Source organism: Notechis scutatus, chromosome 4 (assembly GCF_049901735.1).
Source record: "Notechis scutatus isolate UNSWTSFEM ecotype Mainland chromosome 4, rNotScu1.2, whole genome shotgun sequence".
Lineage (NCBI taxonomy): Eukaryota > Metazoa > Chordata > Lepidosauria > Squamata > Elapidae > Notechis > Notechis scutatus.
In genome coordinates this window covers 49,372,432-49,392,555 of record NC_142012.1, presented here as the reverse complement: position 1 = coordinate 49,392,555, position 20,124 = coordinate 49,372,432, and the positions used below count along the sequence as shown (strand labels likewise).

The window sequence follows — 20,124 nt, the reverse complement described above, 5'->3', positions numbered from 1 at the left end:
GAAGAGCTTCAAGGTCCCTTCCAGCTCTGTTATTCTGTTAACTTTCCTTCCTCTGCAATTCAGCCAGCAACAAATTGGCCCAGTCGTTCAGATGATCATCCAGGAAGACAAATGTTCAGCCCACAAAATCTCTTGGAGGAGTTGCCCCCTTTTCTTACCTCTATTTCTAACCATAGGATTGGGCCTTGCCAGTAGCAAGACCAAGCAACCAGAGTCTTCCTCTCCTTTAGCGGTGCTTGTCACCCAGGGCCGTCACCCAGGATAAATGATGGGGGAGCCAGAGGGTTTTGGATGCTGGATGGACAGACCCCCCACTCCTTCCTTTACTACAGCTTTCTTCTTGGAACAATTTGCTCTTTTTGCTGAGTAAGTCTGGCTTATTTTTTTTTAGAGATGGGGCAAGAATTGGGAGAAGAGAATCAAACCTAAACTAATTTCAGCATGCGTACATTAAAGTTTGCCCTCCTATGAGAAACTTTATTTCAATTAATATGGGTAGAAAATGCAAACGAAATGAATGAAACCCTGAGATGAAAAGGATTTAGGCTAAGGGCCTGCAACCTTAAACACTCAAAGAGCCATTTGGACCCATTTCCCACAGAAAAGAAAACACCGGGAACCAATAATTTAACCACCGGTGTGACTGGGTGGGCGTGGCCAACTCAATGTCATTCACTCCACCCAGTCACACGCCCCCCCCCAGCCACGCCTACCCAGCCAGTCATTAGGGCAGAGAACTGGTTGTTAAATTATTTGCCCTAGTGGTGGGGTTCAAATCTTTTTTTTTTTTTTTAACAAATTTTATTCAGTTTTTCACATTAAAAACAAAAATCTCTTTTTAGTGGACAACATATTTCCGGGTCATCACCTTTACAAACAAATATGACAGCAATTATACATTCATATATGCATACTTAATTCTATTATTACCTTTTCCATTCCAAATTTTCAGTAAGGAGAGAAACAAACACATTAATTCTAGCCTCTTTCATTAATCTCAATCGAAACATCTTTTTGTTTCATTTCAATTATTTCAAATATAATCCTTTAATATTTATTTTAAAAATAAAGATAAACAAAATGTGTTTGCCTAATAATAATAATAATAATAATAATAATAATAATAATAATAATAATAAAGGTTACCAATGTTTCTCCTTGCTTTTAATAGTCTATATTAATTTATTAATTTAGTTGGTTCTTTAGTCTGTCATATTCCCTTTCCATTACACATTCTTTTTATAAATTCTAGATTAATACAAATTTTAACACTAAAGAAAAAAAAAACAAGCATAGGTTTCCCCCCTTTTACTGCTTTGAGTGTGACACCTCAATGATTAAAATATACCTTTATTCCCTCATCTTGATTCCCAATAAACCATTATTTTTAAGAAGTTACAATAATAATCATTACATCTTTTCATTTGGATTCCACAGCATATTTCCCCTCCTTAATTTTTAATAAGAGTTATCAGTATCTATATTACCCTATTTTCTAAATATTTTTAATTGCAGAAATATTCTTATTACCCCTTGTCACCCTGCAGAATCCCCCTTTTAATTCATCAACCATTATCTCTGAAAAAACAATTTCTTTTCAACCTTTTACTATTTCCGTATTTCTTTATTTCATGCACCTGTTTCTTACTGCTTCTCCTCCCCCTCTTTTCCCCATATCTTTTCTCATTCCAGTTTATATCCCTCTCTTTCTTAATATCTCCCTTTCCCCTTTTCTGCTGGGTCTTTCTGCCTTTCCTGACTTCACAGGTATTCCCCCTTTTGATTGCCTTCTTAAATCTCAACTTTTTAACCTTCCTTCTTTCCCCACTTCTTTGTAGTGTTCTTTGTGTTAATTGTTTATTTAAGAGGTCTTCTCCTTGAGTCGACTCCTCCTCCTCTGAAGCTCTTTCTTCTTGTTCTTCAATCGCTATTTCCATTTTTTCTAACACAAAGGGATTCACCTCTTTCCTGTAGTAATTCTCTCATATTTTTAAGTTCCATTTTTAATTCCCGAAGAGATGTCATCATTACACACTCTTATATTTTATGATCGTTAAAGTCCACACAAAAAACCCACTTTTACTTTCCGTCTTTCTTCTTTCAATTATCTAAAATTCTCAGTTATTCCAGCCCAGGGTCTATACTAAAAACATCAATCAATCCCAGAGTCAATCTTTCCTTGTTTTTTTCTTTGGTTCTGCTTTCACTTTCTAAGATTCTTACTTTGTTTCAATGTTTCTTTAATGTTATATCCACACAAGTTCATTCAGAAACAGGATGCATTCCCTTTTGTTTGAGCACAAGTTTTTGTCAAAAGGTGGCATTCTCCATTATACAAAGTCTTCACCTTTTTCCCCTATTTTTTTATTTAGGGTTTTTCGAACCTCAATATTCCAGCACAGTCCAGTCTCCAATTTGTAAACTTTATTATTATTATTTTTTTGACAATCTTAAGTCCAGCTTTATTTTATGCCTGTTTATTGCCAAAATATTTTAGTCCAATTTAGTTAAATCTTTAGTTCCGGCTTCTTCCTTTCCCGGTTCGAAGCCCCGCTTAGCTGTCAAAAATATTTTCTTATTTTTTTTCCCTGTCCCTTTGTAATTTTGCCGTTCACTTTTCTTTTCTTAAAAATTCCATGTTACCTTAATCCCAGGATACTTTTGTTTAGTTGTATTGCCCAGTTGTCCTGGTTCAGATGTTATCCACCTCTTTCGTCCCTCCTGCACAAATCTTAATCCAGCTGAGTCCTCCTCTTTGGGATAGCCATTTTAAACCACCGCTGCAGTCGTCTTCGGGGGGAAAAAGATCAAGCCCAGGGGGGGGAGATGCGGCTCTCCTCAACCTGGCTTGTGGCTTCCCCTTACTCCACTGCCCCTCCAAGGCAGCTTCAGCCCCTAATCGTAATGATTGGGGCTCTCCAACGAAAAAGCATGGACCATAGCCGCAGAGAGTCGCAATCTACGGTCCGTCAGTGAGGAGGCTCCACCTTCTTCCGGGGTTCAAATCTTTTTTATTTCCAGTTCTGTGGGCGTGGCTTGGTGGGCGTGGCTTGGTGAGTGAGGGGAAGGATACTGTAAAATCTCCAGTCAGAGGTGGTACTTGTCAGTTCTCCGAACTACTCAAAATTTCTGCTACCAGTTCTCCAGAATTGGTCAGAACCTGCTGAATATCACCTCTGATTTGCCCCATCCAGCCCCTTCTCCTTGCAGCCACCTCTTGCCACACCCGGCCTCTGGTATGTTCATATTTCTCTCTGTGTCTCTCTCTCTGTCTGTCTTGTCTCTCTCTCTATCTCTCTTTTGTCTCTCTCTCTCTCTCTGTCTCTCTGATTCTGATTTTCCAACACCTGACTTGCTGTTCAACAGACTGCAGCAGGAAATGGTGGGTGGCTACTTCTGGCCTTTGTTGGTGCCGGGAAGACATGTGACCTGCTCTCTGTCCCCGACATCACTGCTGTTGCCAGGGGTGAGTGGGGCAGGGTCACATTGTAGCTCTGCGTCATAATGGGCTCCAGAAGGAGGAGGGGACCCGGTTCATTGTGAAGCACGCTAAATTTCACTGTGCTGCGCAAAGGCTGGCTGAGGAGCAAGTGCGAGCTGAGGCGGTGGCTTCCCCAAAGACAACCCTCCTCCTCCTCTGACCCCATCTGGCTGTGGCAGGGATGGGAGGGCGCACATGAGCGGGGAGACCTCAAGTGAGTGGCTGGGCTTGGCCAAAGCACGGGGCAGGCGGGTTGACCAGTTGATGGGTGAACGTCTTCGGCAAGGATGCTCTGGCTTTCTCTGAGCCTGATCCCCAGGGTGGACGTGCGAGGTTCAGCAGGGACAGCCCCCTTTTCCTGCTGCCTGGAGCTTTACTTCTCCATCAGAGTGCTGCCACCATCTGCATTGATTTAAAAGTATCCTCCGGGTGGCAAAAGTCCCCCGTGCGAGGTTTAAAGCCACAGCTGGGAACTGCGGGCCCATCCCTCTTTCTGTCACCCATCAAACCCAGCAAGAGATGAGGTGCTGGAGAATCAGCCCTGGCCGCTTCTCTCCACAGCAGAGGGATGAAAGGAGGGAGCTGCAGCAGAGGGATAAAAGAGTCGCATGAGGCTATAGAGCTGTGGGTTGCCGGCCGCTGATTTAGGCAGTCAAGATTGACATATAATTTTTGTTTATTTTTCACAACATAAAAATTCTGCTTTTCATTATATAGAAATTCAGGTTTTCCAAAATAAATCCTGTCCAATTTTGTTTCATCTCTATCACTTCCAATTTGCTTTCTTGTATATTTCTTTCTCTTCTTTTTCTCCAACCCTGTTTCCCTGATTAAACCATTCCTTTAGCCCTCCTGTTTCTATTATTTTTAATCTATTTCAGTCTAATGGAAACAAATTTACCAATAATACTTTTTTTGGGATTGAAATAACCCCACAATCTTCACTATCCTTTGATTTAAAATATTTTTACTCAGGCTGTTTTTCTTGAAATCCCTTAGCTTCAGAGCAATAAATAACTCTTTCATACATGCAATCTGGGACTGCAGTTTTGTGAAGTCACCAGCTATGAAGGTGGAAAAAAAGATAACATTTCTTCAAGATGAACTTGACTACAAGTAACTACCTGGACAAATCCGTGTTGTTTCCTTGGTAACAGGAGAAAAGTAGATTCCTTCTATCAGCATCTTTTTTCCAACTTTTCAGTTTAAGCTAACACTTTGATCATTCCTGGTTGCCTAGGTATAGTTTGTTTATTTATTTATTTATTTATTTATTTTGCTTACAAGATAATAGGTATAAGTATAAACATGAGTAAGAATACAGGAAATAGGTACAAATAAATGGGGATAATAGGACAGGGATGGTAGGCACGATTGTACACTTATGCACGCCCCTTACAGACGTCTTAGGAATGGGGTGAGGTCAATAGTGGATAGTTCAAGGATAAATGGGTGGGGGTTAGAGGATGTAACAACAGAGTCAGGTAGTACATTCCAGCCACTGACCACTCTATTGCTGAAGTCGTACTTTCTGCAATCAAGTTTGGAGCAGTTAACATTGAGTTTGTATCTGTTATGTGATCTTGTATTGTTGTGGTTGAAGCTGAAGTAGTCATTGACTGGTAGGACATTGTAGCAGATAATTTTGTGTACTACGCTTAAGTCCTGCTGTAGCTGGCGTAGTTCAAGGTTGTCCAAGTCCAAAATTTCAAGCCTGGTGATATAGGGTATTCTGTTGCGAGCAGAGAAGAGTAGTACTCTTCTCATGAAATACTTCTGGACTTGCTCAATTGTATTAATGTCCGATATACAGTACAGATTCCAGACAAATGAGCTGTATTTGAGTATTGGTCTAGCAAAGGTTTTGTATGCCCTAGTTAGCAATTCTATATTTCCGGAGGAGAAGCTTCATAAGATTAGATTTACAATTCTTAATGCTTTTTTGAGAATGCTGTTAGAGTGAGCTTTGGTGCTTAGATTGTTAGATATGAGTACTCCAAGGTCCTTGACCGAGTGAGGGTCGCCAATGAGGTTATATCCACCTAGCTTGTATTTGGTGTACTGATTTTTTTTTTACCAATGTGTAGGACAGAGCATTTGTTGGTTGAGATTTGGAGTTGCCAATTGTTTGACCATTCAGACACACAATCAAGGTTGCTTTGAAGGACAGTAGCATTGTTGGTGGTGTTGAATAGTTTTACGTCATCTGCGAAGAGGACACAGTTGCTTATTTTGCAAAGGTCATTTATATAGAATATAAAGATTGGGGGTCCTAGAATGCTGCCTTGGGGAACACTGCTGTTAACTGGAGAAGGGTTTTATATAGCGCTCCCTATTTTTACTATTTGTTGCCTGTTTGACAGGAATGCAGTAATCCGCTTATGAAGGGATCCAGAAATGCCATAAGAGTTTAGTTTTAACAGTAGTTTGTCATGTACCACTGAATCAAAGGCTTTACAGAAGTCTATATAAATTGTTTCTATTGCTTTGATTGACTGTCTGAGATCAGCTAATTTGTTTGATGCCACAACACACATGGGAAGATGCTGAAAGGACTTGCCTCTCCTATCCCCTCAAGAAAGCAGAACTCTTGAAACAGGCAGCATTTCAAATGGAATTTTTATTGGGAGATGATGATAGCAAAAACAATAGGCAGGATCTGAAGTTCCCACTCAAAAGGGTTATGTTAGACATTGTAGAAATCCCTCTCCCCTTGTCCAGTCTGAAGTGAGCTGAACCATAGGTATGAAGTTGTGGGAACCTCGAGCTGAGAAGGTGATAAGTTGTTCTGAGGTGCTGCTGCTCATTCCTTCGGTGCTGAGACAAAACAGGTGGCCCCAAGCCATTCCCTCCCTCTTCCCTAGCCCAGGAAGATACATCAAAGGAAAGGAAAGGCCAGAGATTTAAAAAGCTCATAAAATGTCACACACACACACACACCCTCAGAATGGCAGCATCCTGATAGGGATCTATGGGGACCTGACATGTTGCCTCCCCCCCCCCAGGAGAGGTCCACCTGGAAGAAAATAAAATAAGGATGGGGAAGATAAAGAAATTGTTAGTTATGCTTATATGGATAATGGGCATGAAACCATTTTAGTAATCTAGGGGCCCTAACATGGTTTTTTTTTTTAATGTACCCACTCGTTTTCAGATGAGGGGAGTTTTTCCAAGCCACTAGGTACTGGGTTATGCCATGATGCTTTCTTGAATCTTCCTTGATTTCAAAATGCTACTCGCCCTCAACCATAATGGGCTGCGGCAGTGCAGCAGTTTTAGGTCTTAAAGGTGAGGTTATTTTGGACTTTAGGAGGCTACAGTGGAATATTGGATGTACTTGTCTCGGTTTTTGGTAATTGGAGTTCCATTGTAACAAGGTTTATGATACATGTAATGGGGAAAGGTCCTATGAATATGGGTCCCATTTTTTTTTTTTTTTGCAGGGTGCTGGGACTGTAGGAACCAAGTGGAGATGTATAATTTAACTCTGACTTGGAATGGTTTTGGCTCTATTCATTTTTTTGTCTGTCTGAGCTTTGTGAGTGGCTCTTGCTTTGTCTAAGGCTTTGCATATGACTGGCCAGGTGTTTCATAGTTATTCTATCCAGTCTTTCAAGTATGGTAAAGGTGGGCTCTTTAGCTGGAAGTTCTGGTATCGGGTTAAAGTCCTGCCCAGTGGCCACATGGAATGGAGTAAATCCAGTGCTGGTATGGACTGCATTATTGTAAGCGACCTCTGCAAAGGGGAGGAGGTCGGCCCAGTTGTCTTGTTGGTAGTTTATGAAGCATCTGAGATATTGTTCCAGGGCCAAGTTCATTTGTTCCATCCCATCATTCATTTACAGATGGTGACTTGAACTCAAAACCTGATCTGTTTCCAAAAGGGCCAGAAATGCCCTCCAGAACTTTGAGGTGAACTGGACCCCGTGCTGTGAGATTATCCGTCATAGGGCATCATATATTATGTAGGTGATATATATGGTATAGGAATACTTTGGCCAATGGTTTGGCTGTGGAGATTTTTTGGCATGGGATGAAGTGGGTAGTCTATTTTTTCCTTGTGGAATTTCCATTTGGAGAGTTTGGCGCAGAGGTGTTATTCAGCAGATTCTGACCAGTTCTGGAGAACTGGTAGCAAAATTTTTGAGTAGTTCGGAGAACCGGCAAATACCACCTCTGACTGGCCCCACCCCAATCTATTCTCTGCCTCCTGAGTTCCAGCTGATCAGCTGGGTCTTCTTTTGTTGCCTTGCACAGAAGAATAAAGCTGGAAAGCAGGTTAGTGGGTGGGGAGGGAATGGGATTTTGCAGTAACCTTCCCCTTGAGTGGGGTGGGAATGGAGATTTTACAGTATCCTTTCCTTGCCACGTCCACCAAGCCACACCTACAGAACTGGTAGTAAAAAAAATTTGAATCCCACCACTGGTTTGGTGTATAGTTTAGTGACACAGAGTTTGTTTAGGACCGCACAGATGAGCTTCAGATGTTCAGCTTTTGTTTGATGTAAATTAATATTAGTGCTGAGACAAAACAGATTGCCCCAAGCCATTCCCTCCCTCCTCCCTAGACCAGGAAGATTCATCAAAGTGAAGGAAAGGCCAGAGATTTTTCACTTAATGGTCAATACCAGGTGCTGTTTCAAAGGGCAAAAGGAGTTACCTCTTTTCTAGTTTCTCTATGCTGTAGTATGCAAGCTATGGCTAGCAGATATCTCCTAGCCAAGAGGGTGGCTATGATCATATTATTGAAGCTCTACCTGCTTTGATATCACACATTGTAGCTGCTATCTTGACCTTTTTTTGATACTTATGCCCTGCCCTGGGGTCAAATGCTTTCTCAGCAAGACATTTGAAAAGATTATTTTGCCTGTATACATTTTGCAGCACCTGAGATATTGAATTTTGTCAGCCAAGTTGCCTGGAATCATTGTACAGGTTTTGGTTTGGGATGTTTTTGCAGTCTAAAGAAAAGAAACATGCACACACATGCAAACTAAAACACCAAGTTTTATTATATTCCTTATTCATACTGTAATTTTCTCCAATCTCTCATAAATTTTATACCATATACAAGCAAGGTAGACAATCATCCAACCCTCCTATCCTTTCATAAGAGCCTAAAGATATGCTTCTGTCACTTGGTTTGGGGCCCTAATGAAAGAACAGCACAACAGAGGTGATTGATCAAGTAACAACAGATCCCACCTCCCCCCACTTCACCTCTGCCTGCATGTGTCCTTAGATTTTAATGTTTGGGTGTGTTTTTTTTATTTAGAACTTGGGAAAAATTCCTTGGATGAAAGCTTGGGAAACTCTGAAAAATACAATCATAAAAGCCCAGTCCAGCGCAATACCACTGAAAAAGAAAAACAAGAAATCCAACAAGAAACCAGCATGGCTGCAGAAAGATCTCTCTGATAAACTGAAAGACAAAAAGGACAAGTACAAAAAAAATGGAAAGAAGGACACATAACTAAGGCAGAATATCAGCAGATAGCCAGAATCTGCAAAGATGAAGTTCGGAAAGCAAAGACTCAGAATGAGCAAAGACTTGCAACAAAAAGTCAAGGATAATAATAAAAAAGTTTCTTTCAACATATAAATAACAAGGGGGGAAAAATCAAGGAAACAGTTGGTCCACTAAAGAGAGAAGATGGCAAGGAATTAACAGGCAGCAGAGAGAAAGCAGAGTGGCTTAACTCATTCTTTTCATTGGTCTCCATGCAAAAATAAACTATAGCCCAGCCTACCAAAAACATAACTATAAAAGACAGGCCAGAAATAAAAGTTAACATATGTAAAAAAAAAAAAATAGTAAGAGAACACCTGTCTGATCTTGATAAATACAAATCACCAGGACCTGATAGATTATATCCCAGAGTTCTAAAGAAGTTGGCATATGTCATCTCAAAACTTCTGTACCATATCTTTCAAAAATCCTAGAGCACCAGGGAACTACCAAAGGACTGGACAGATCTGATGTGGTTCCCATCTTCAAAACAATAACAACAACCCAGATCCAGGAAACTGCAGACTAATCAGCCAAATACCAATGTCCAGGAAGAGATTGGAAAAGATAATAAAAAATAGATCTGTGGATATCTAGAAATGAGTAAAGTAATAACTAGAAGTCAGCATGTGTTTGTTAAAAACAGATCATGCCAAACCAATCTTATTTCATTCTTTGACATAGTGAGTAAATTAGTAGACCAGTGAAATACTGTGGTTATAATATACGTGGCATTCGATAAGGTAGATCACAAACTACTTCTTAGTAAGCTAGAAAAAAGTGGGATAACTAGAAAAAAGTGGGATAGACACCATCAGATGGATTTGTAACTGGCTGACAAACTGTACTCAGTGAGTAGTCCTTAATGGTACTACATCTAAGCAGTGGGATACCACAAGGTTCCATCTTAAGCTCAATACTCTTCAGTATCTTCATAAATGACTTAGATGAGGGAATAGAAGGGGAATTTACCAAATTTGTGGATGATATTAAGCTGGCAGGAATAACAAAATGAAATTTAGTGAAGAGAAAAGTAGTTTTACACCTAGGCAAGAAAAACCAAAAGTGCACATATAGATTGGAAGAAACCAGGCTTAAGAGCAGTAACTGTGAACGGGATCTTGGAATCAGTGGACAACCAATTAAATATGAGCCAACAGTGTGTGGCAGCAGCCAAAAAAAGCCAATGCAATCCTACATTAGGTTAACAGAGGATTCAATCAAGATCATACCACTCTATAAAGCCTTAGTAAAACCACACTTAGAATATTGCATCTGTTTTGTATTGAGAGTTTTGCAGCGATAATTCAGCGCCAGAAAAATAAACACAGATGGCTGATACTTCATTTAATATCTTTATAAACATAAGTAGATTTTACAAACCAGTTATAGATTTCTCCAACATGGAGCAAACTCAGACAAACATGTTGCAAGTTCAGAGCAGAGCTCCAGTCTTCAGCAAGCAACCAAGCTAGTTTCATCTTCAATAGACAGACTCAGAGCTCAACATAACTTCAGAGCTGCAGAGCTCAACATAGAGCCACGCCTAGGCTACTTTTGGCTTCAGCTTCCAGCCTAGGCTACTTCTAGTTTCAGTTTCCAAAACAGTCCTCATTGGCTGACTTAGTTGCTATGCCTATTCATTGGCTGACCTTGTTACCAAGCTTTATTCCAGTTCATGAATATACTCTGACATTTTGGTCACCACACTATAAAAAAGATGATGAGACTCTAGAAAAAGTGCAGAGAAAAGCAACCAATATGATTAGGTGACTTGAGGCTTAAATATATGATGAAAGGTTACAGGAACTGGGTATGGCTAGTCTAGTGAAGGGAAGGACCAGGAGAGACATGATAGCAGTGTTCCAATGTTTGAGGGGATGTCACAGAGAGGAAGGGGTCAAGCTATTTTCCAAAGCACCTGAAAGCTAGACAAGGAATAATGGATGGAAATTGATCAAGGAGAGATTTAACCTAGAAATAAGGAGAATATTTCTGACTGTGAGAACAATCAACCAATGGAACAGCTTGTCTCTAGAAGTTTAGGAGCTTCAGCACTGGAAGCTTTCAAGAAGAGAGTGGACTGCCATTTGTCAGAAATGATGTAGGGCAGGGTGTTGGACTAGATGACCTATAAGGTTCTTTCCAACTCTGTTATTCTGTTATTAGATACATTTTTATGACTGTACACTGCCCACAGTTACTTTATGGTTAGATGGGTGTCCACTAAATTTTATAAACAAATACTTAAATAAACCCACCATATTTCTACAAATTCTGAACTCCAGGAGGCAGAATTAAGTCAGGAAACTAAAATCCTCCCTTGAAATTTTGCAGGTGTCATCTGTGATACACAGAAGTATTGGATAACCTGTGTCCTTGACTCTGCTGCTGAATTTGAGCTGCCAGCTCCTGTCAGCATGGCTGGAGAGTCACAGATTGCTTAAACTGGGGATGCCAAGTGATTACCCTCAAAGAGTTTAGCACTGGGTGTCAGAAAAAGGATGGAAGAAATTCCACTCCCTTTGGATTTGATACTCTCCAATGCATGTTAGCCTTTCTCAAGAGGCATCCCAAGAAGTACTTCTAATGAAATTTTTTAAAAAGATGTGTGTGGGGGGTTTCCCCATAATTTAGAAAATGAGATGATCTCTGGACATTTCCATAAATAGTGTTTGTGCCTGTTTGGAATAAGTTGTACGTTTGGAATGAGCTGTAAGCCATCATCATCACAATTATGACAAATCACAGCTTGAACTATCTTGCTTTGCATGTAATGAGTCTATCTCATATATTAGGTTCACCTTTTAAGCTGCATTACTGAAATAAATGAACTTTTGCACGATATTCTAATTTTTCAAGTTTCACCTGTAGATACTGTGGCCAAATGGATGCGCAAAGGTGTATTGATGCTGCAATAAATATTAATTTTGAAGCTACACAAAATAAAGAACTGTCATGTGAAGATGGAACTTTTAATTAAACATATTTGAAATAATCAAGAATTAATTATTTTAAACTGGAAGGAAATGTAACACAATGCTTTCAGCTCTGGATACCAGAACTGCGTTGACAGGTTAAGGTTTAGGGCAATTTTCTGCAGCCACCTTGCCCTAGTGCTTCACCACAGCCCCTTCACCCTAGCCTACCCACTCACCACCGGATACCTCGCTACGAGATAATTCAATAATTCAATTTAATTATTTTAAATTAGTTTAAAAATTTGTTTAATTTTTGTTATTCACATTTCATTTTGTCCTTCCTTTGACATCCTTTCTTTAATTATTCTAATCCACTATTTCTTCAATATTAGTGTAACTCTTGTTCCATGGAAAGTTGTTCCACGAGTTGGCCATGGTGAGTTATCCTTTTGCGAGATGGCCATGGTGAGTTGGCTTTGGGAAGTTGACCATGGCGAGTTAGGTGTTCCTCCTCAGGTATCCCTCCCTGTTCACCCTCCCTCCATAGCCTGCATGGGAAACCTCTCCCCACCAAGTCTGGGATAAAAAGAGGTCCTGAAGCCTGGCCAGCCTTTGAGTTCTTTTTGGATCCCGGACTTGACAGTTTCCATCCCTCTGGCTAGTGCCTGGCAGCCAAGTAGTAGATGCTGTGTAAGTGTGGATGAGAGAGTGTATTTACATGTAAGTGCAAAAATATATCAGTAAAAATTTGCTGTATTTTTAAATTCACTGAGGGTCTGTATATTTTAATGAATTGCTTGTGCCTCAGTGTTCAGTTGATTTGGGATTGAGTGTGGCAATTTTCCAGGCCTATGAGTGAGTGAGTGAGTGAGTGAGTGACCATAAACTGAACTTGAGAGCACACTTGTGTAACACTCCTTTCAGAAGGACAGCAGCACTTTGTATATGCTTACAGCACCTCTTCCTCCTCACAAAAAAACAATGTTACTGGTGCAAAACAGCAAGAGCCAAGAGATAATATGGCTGACCAGTTGACCGACAACCCCTGCCTGTGAGAAAAAGTGACCCCGGTGGCTCTTCTATTGTTTGGGCCCCCGGCTGAAAGGTGGCCTGGCAGTCTGCCTGAGAGGCAGCCCGGCAGCCCAATAACCCAATAACCTGTAGTAAAAAAATTAAATCCCACCACTGATGGGAAGATATCCTGCTACTCATTTCACCTACTTACTGAGTCTTGATTCCAAGTACAGAATACCTCCCCAGTTACTCTGAAAAGAAACTACGGGGGTGGGGGATGGAAAGACTTAGTAGTGGAGTGTATGTTATGTTCCAGAGTGTGGAATTAGGACCACTTCAGTGTTTTTATCATTTTTACAAATAACTCAAGGTAATGAATATTTAACATACCTTCTTCCTCATATTATTCCCACAACAACCCTGTCAGGTGAATTAGTCTGAGAGAGAATGACTGGCCCAAGGTCACTCAGCAGGCGTTCATGGCTAAGGCAGGACTTGAACTCACGGTCTCCTCATTTCTAGCCTGGTGCCTTAACCATTAGACCAAACTGTTCCCATTCAAATAGAAGACTTGCCTGAATGCCTTTGGGCCAGTTACTAGTCTGCAGCCTACCTTACTTCACAAGGTGTTGCACATTGTTTTGACACATGAGAAAACAGGAGGTAAATGCAATTGCATAATAGAGAATAAAACCATGCAAAAAAGAATGCTATATTTTACACTTTGTAATGATCCTTTTGAAAGGCAATGGTGTTAACAAAGCATATATTGTCTGAGGCAACACAAGAGGAAATTTCATTGTCCTAGAATTTTTAAAAATTGCCCCATCTTCTGACTGGGCTACCCAAGTTGTATCTCTTTGTTGAGAACAACCACTAAGTAGAACGAGGCGCAAACAGATTAATATCAGGTTTCCAGAAAACTAAGCTTTGTTAAACATTTTTGCTGTGACAATCATGAAGATGATGAAGGCATGCACAGTTTGAAGGTGAAGAAAGAACAGGAGTAATGCTTGAAACCAATCATAGATAGCTTACCCTGAGGTAGTTGAGAGTGAAGTTAGTCAGACCCATACGAGTGATATTTTTGGACAGCTGCTCCAAAACCTGAGAGTCTTGTGCCTGCACCAAAAAAATAGATATATCATTTTGTTGAATACTTCAATAAGGGAGTGAAGCCAAGGAACATAGGCTTCACTCAGGTCCACCATTCCAGCGGGAAAATAGTTGAATCTCTTTGGTTGAGCTCCCTATAAAAGGGCGAGCTGTCAGACAGGCAAGTTGCTGGGTTGTACTGATCTACTGAATAGAGAGCTGTTTGTTGCTGATCAGTGTCCTGCCTCTTCAATCTGCCCATAATTAATACTGGCGACGAAGGTGGGATCAGAAGAAGACTAACAAAAAAAGATCAAGATCGTGATCCCAGTCAGTGCTGGACAGAAGCCGGGCATCTGCGAAGTCATTAGTGGCCATTATCACAGCTTATCGAGAACCTGCATCGGCCTATCAAAGATGACCACACATCCCCCACCAACTCCATTCAACCCAGCCATGGAGAACTGAGACTCCTACACTGTCCGTTTTGAATGCTTCATGGAATCAAATGACCTCTTGGGACTCTCAGACAATAGGAAGAGTGCGCTCTTCCTTACTTACTGTGGCCCCAAAGTCTTTGAAACAGCTAAGGTGCTATCGGACCCAGTGGCCGTGCAGACTGTGGCCTGGACTCCACTCCAGAGTACGTTCTGAACACATTATGCATCCGTGCCATCTAAGATAGTTAGGTGGCATGAATTTAACAATAGGAACCAAGATGAAGGCAAGACTATAAACCAATACATCACAGTGCTAAAAAAAGCCATGGTGTACTATGAATTCAGAGAGCTGGATGAAGTCCTGTTAGATAGGCTCACCTGTGGCATGAAAGATATCAATCTACAAAAGTGCTTGTTAGCAAAGCCTAACCTCACACTGCAGATAGCACTAGACAAGGCCAGAGCAGTAGAGTCATTGAACAGGTCGACAGCAACCATCCAAAAGATGGGCAGCCTGCCATCTTCGCACAGAGCTGTCACCGTGCACTGAGAGAGCACAGAGCACGAAGAGTTGACTGATGAGGAAGATGAGGTCTGCCGCCTTTGTTCCAAAAAGAAGGTCTATCCCAAGGCAGATGATAGGTAGCCAATATGTGCCGGCTATGGAGGCAATCACCCTAGAGCAACATGTAGGTTCAAGTATGCCATCTGCCAAAGATGTGACTGGAAGGGGCATCTGGCAAGGGTCTGCTGTGCCAATCAGCCACACAGCAGCCTATCCCCCAAACGGGACCATGGAAGACACAGCTCCGGAGACCCAGGCGAAGAGAAGATTGTGCCACAGAACCAAAAGAAACCTACCAGACGACCATTGGGCAGGCAAGCGCACCATGTGCTAAGAAAATTCATGTCACGGTCCTCACTGAGGGTTCCCCATGTGACATGGAGGTCAACACAGGGTCATCCATGTCCATCATATCCTGAGCAACCATCAGAAAGGCGGTTCCAAGGATTACGAAGAAACATCTAAAGTTTCAACAGGTGCAGATAAAAGATTATAAAGGGAACTACATCCCTGTCATAGGGAGCGGAACCTTCCAAGTCAAATTTAAAAAATTTGTCGGGCCGCTAAAGCTGACCGGGGTGGACGGCACCTTGCCAAGCCTGCTCAGCTTGCATCCCTGGGCCTGGGGGTGACTGGCATCCACACCATCCAAGATGACAGCACGGACAAGCTGGTCAAGGAGTTTGTAGATATTTTCAGCAGGAATTTGGGCAAGTATATGGGGACACCCATCTCTTTCAGCCCAAAATTTACAGCCAATTAGACAACTAATTGCCCAGGGGGTTTTGGAGCCAGTAGACCATGCCAAATGGGAAACCCCTATAGTCATGCCGATAAAACCTGACGGCTCAGTCCATAACTGCACGGACTACAAATGTATGATCAACAAGGCTCTACAGCAGAGTGCCTATCCCATGCCAGTTGTACAGCATTTATTGCATTCTTTAGGAAAGGGCAAAACCTTCGTCGCCAGTATTAAGTATGGGCAGATTGAAGAGGCAAGACACTGATCAGCAAGAAACAGCTCTTTATTCAGTAGATCAATACAACCTAGCAACTTGCCTGTCTGACAGCTTGCCCTTTTATAGGGAGCTGTCAGACGGCTTAACCAATGAGATTCAACTATTTTCCCACCGGAATGGTGGACCTGAGTGAAGCCTTCATTCCTTGGCTTCACTCCCTTATTAGAGTATTCAACACCACTCCCTTCTGGGATAGAGCATTGCCCAATCAGCAACTAGCTCAACTGACATAGTCATGCAGGTAGGTGGGGTGACGGTGAGCTCGCTCTGACCTGCACAACTCAGTTGGAGCAGTGGCGGTGGCCTGGTCAGCCAGGTCTGCTGCTGCTCCTGAGTCAGCCAATGGAAACATCTCAAACTTACTCTGGTGCATGGCTGATTCCTTTGGAACTGGTTCTCTGAGAGCCCTTCACTGGATTCCCAGTTCCTCAGTTGCGTGTACCTGTTGACTATTCGGGTTTGATTCAACTGTATTCAGCCTAAAAGGGTTGTCTACTGTGGGGGGACCAGGTAATTGTACCCCCAAAATTAAGGAAACCAGTGCTAGAAGCCCTGCACATGGGGCATCCTGGCATTGTCAGGATGAAGGCACTGGCCAGGAGCTATGTCTGGTGATCAAATATGGATGGGCAAATAGCTGAATGGCTACTTGTACATCTTGTAGGAATCCAGACCAGCACCACCCTCTGCCCTGGCACATGAAAGCACCCTGGTCAAGGGTGCACATTGATTTTGTGGGGCCATTCCAAGGTCAGACATTTCTAGTAATTGTGGATGCTTACTTGAAGTGGCTTGAGGTAATACTTATGACCTCTACAATGGCAGAGATGGTCATTAAAGTGTTATAGAGCTCCAGTCATTCAGCATAGGGGAATTGGTGTATGCCCACAACTGCCCTTGGGGGTGCTCTCTGGGTCCTTGCCAAGGTGGTAACCATTTTGGATCCCCGCTCAAATAGAGTGGAGCTAGAGGATGGTAGAATATGGAGGAGGCATATAGACCAACTCCAGGGTCGCCTAGGAACCCTCTGTTCTATCGCAACCAGAAAAAACTTCAATGAAAAAAGTCCGTCTAGAAATTAACAACCTGAAACTCCACCTACAGTAGAATCAAACCCGAATAGTCAACGGGTACATGCACCTGAGGAACCAGGAATCCAGTGAAGGGCTCTTGGAGAATTGGTTCCAAAGGAGTCAGCCATGCCCCAGAGTAAGTTCAAGGCATTTCCATTGGCTGACTCAGGAGTGGCAGCAGATTGCCGCTGCTGCTCCAACTGAGTTGTGCAGGTCAGAGCGAGCCCACCATTGCCCTACCTACCTGTGTGACTACATCAGCTGAGCTAGTCACTGATTGGGCAATGCTCTATCCCAGAGAGGAGGAGTGCTGAATACTCTAATAAGGGAGTGAAGTCAAGGAACGTAGGCTTCACTCAGGTCCCCCATTCCGGTGGGGAAAATAGTTGAATCTCATTGGTGGAGCTGTCTGAAAGATCCCTATAAAAGGGCAAGCTGTCAGACAGGCAAGTTACTGGGTTGTATGATCTACTGAATAAAGAGCTGTTTGTTGCTGATCAGTGTCCTGCCTCTTCAATCTGCCCATACTTAATACATTTTATGTTTCAGTGAGAGACATACAGTACACAGATTACAGTTGATCAAACTCTTAGATTTATACTAAAAACAATGATACCAAGGTATCATAGAAGAGTCAAGACGGTGGCTTTGATCATAGTTGCTATCTTGAGGGGTTTTTAAATAATCTGAAGCAGTTAAGCTGTTTAATCTTTAGAAGAGCCATGTCCTCACTATATGTTGCCACAACACTAAAAGAGCAAGGATACTGAAGTGATCCATTTTTGACATCTTCCTGAAGAAAATATTACTTAGAGCCATAACCTAATATAAAGTTAAAAGAAGAAGGTTAAGTAAAGGCCAGATTTTAACTTGATCTAATTTAGTTCACAGCTTAGGACATTCACAAGCTAATGAATTCACATTATTCTCCTGAGGTGCTTTCCCATTGTCTTCAGGGTTTCTTAGACAATGCCCTAGCACAACAATTAAAAGACTCAGTTTAGTCTGGGGGTTTTAATGGCTTCAGTTTTGATCTAGCATGAGTTCTAGTTTCACTTTAGGCACATACCCCACTGGATGACCTTGGATCAGTCCCTCTTTCTCAGCCCTAGGAAGAAAACACTTCTGAAAATGCTGGCAAGAAAATTTCAGAGATGTATCCAGGCAGTCACTAGAAATCAAAATTGATTTGATAGGACCAATAAATATATTTTTAAAAATGCAAACAATTAAAAGAAATGGAAAGAAATGTATTATATGTTAGGCTTATAAATTACCAAGGAAAATATGACAAAAATATCTCTTTAATTTATGGCTGACAAACCAGTTTGTGCAACTAACAGAAAACCAGTTTGTGTGACTGATGGGAAAAGAAATTCCTAGAGAAGCAGGAACCATGACTTTAGCAAAACAGTAATGATGCAACTTGTTCTAATGCTGATAAAACTGAGTTGCACTTGGGGCTCAGAAATGAATTTACTTCATATCCAACTATTCCTGGCAATTGTTGATGTACCTTTTGATTTAATTATTTATATTGATTGAAATATTGTGTTGATCCCAAAGGAGGATCAAGACACTACAAAAATAAAGAAACATAGACCAATTTCATTACTAAATAATGATTATAAACTCTTTGCTACTATTCTAGCAGAAAGACTAAAGATTTTACAGGTATATATACATGAAGACCAAGTAGGCTTCTTGCCGAAAAGACAGGTAAGAGATAGTGTGAGGACTGTCTTAAATATTATTGAATATTTACAATTCAATTATGAGAAACAGGCTGCTTTAATTTTTTAAGATGCAGAGAAGGCCTTTGACAACCTGAATTGGGGCTTCATGTTTAAGGTGCTGGAAGAAATGGACTTTGGAGTGAATTTTATTCAAGGAATTAAAGCAATTTCTTTGTTACAAAATGCAAAAATCATCATAAATGGTTACTTAACTTATTCATGTCAAATCAAAAGGATACAAGGCAAGGATCCCCCTTGTCCTCGCTGCTGTTTATTTTGGTTTTGGAAGTCTTAAATAGAGCTTTAGACAGGATGATAAGATAAGAGGTACAACAGTATAACAGATAATCAGAGTTGGAAGAGGCCTTGTAGGTGATCTAGTCCAACTCCCCACCTAAGCAGGAGACCCTACACCATATCTGACAAATGGCAGTCCAATCTCTTCTTGAAACTCTCAAGTGATGAAGCTCACACAATTTCCGAAGGCAAGCTCTTCCATTGGTTGATTGTTCTCACTGCCAGAAAGTTTCTCCTTATTTCCAGGTTAAATTTCTCCTTGTTCAGTTTCCATCCATTATTCCTTGTCTGACCTACAGGTGCTTGAGAAAATAGCTTGACCCCTTCCTCTTTATGGCAGCCCCTCAAATATTGGAACACTGCTATCATGTCTCCCCTGGTCCTTCTCTTCACTAGACTAGTCCTGCCCAGTTCCTGTAACCATTCTTTATATGTTTTAGTCTCCAGTCCCGAGGATTTATAGAGTGGTATTAGTACCTCACTTGATCTTGATTGTATTCCTCTGTTAATGCAATTTAGGATTGCATTAGTTTTTTTGGCTGCTGCTGCACACTGCTGGCTCATATTTGGCTGGTTGTCCACTAAGACTCCAAGATCCCTCTCACAGTTACTGCTATTAAGCTTGGTTTCACCCAGTCTATAGTATATGTGTACTTTTGGTTTTCCTTTCTCTACATTGAATTTCATTTTGTTAGATACAGCCCAGTGTTCGAGTCTGTCAACATCCATCTAGATCTTGAGCCTATCTTCTTGGGTATTAGCTATTCCTGCCAGCTTAGTATCATCTGCAAATTTGGTAAGTTACCCTTCTATTCCTTCATCTATGTCATTAACATAGATATTAAAGAGTACTGGGCCTAAGATGGAACCTTGTGGCACCCCACTGCTTACTTCCCTCCATGAAGACTTAGACCCATTAAGGACTACTCATTGAGTACAGTTTGTCAGCCAGTTGCGAATCCATCTGGTGG

General features: G+C 41.4%; 1 protein-coding gene across 2 annotated transcripts in view; it reads right to left on the bottom strand.

The window, feature by feature from the left end:
• LDB2 (LIM domain binding 2) overlaps nt 1-20,124 on the bottom strand; it is a 121,383-nt gene that overhangs the window by 14,998 nt on the left and 86,261 nt on the right. For both annotated transcript variants that reach the window (XM_026678831.2, XM_026678832.2), the window contains exon 5: nt 13,964-14,047. In XM_026678831.2, coding sequence (XP_026534616.1) covers nt 13,964-14,047 — 84 coding nt within the window. The remainder of the gene's footprint in view (nt 1-13,963; nt 14,048-20,124) is intronic.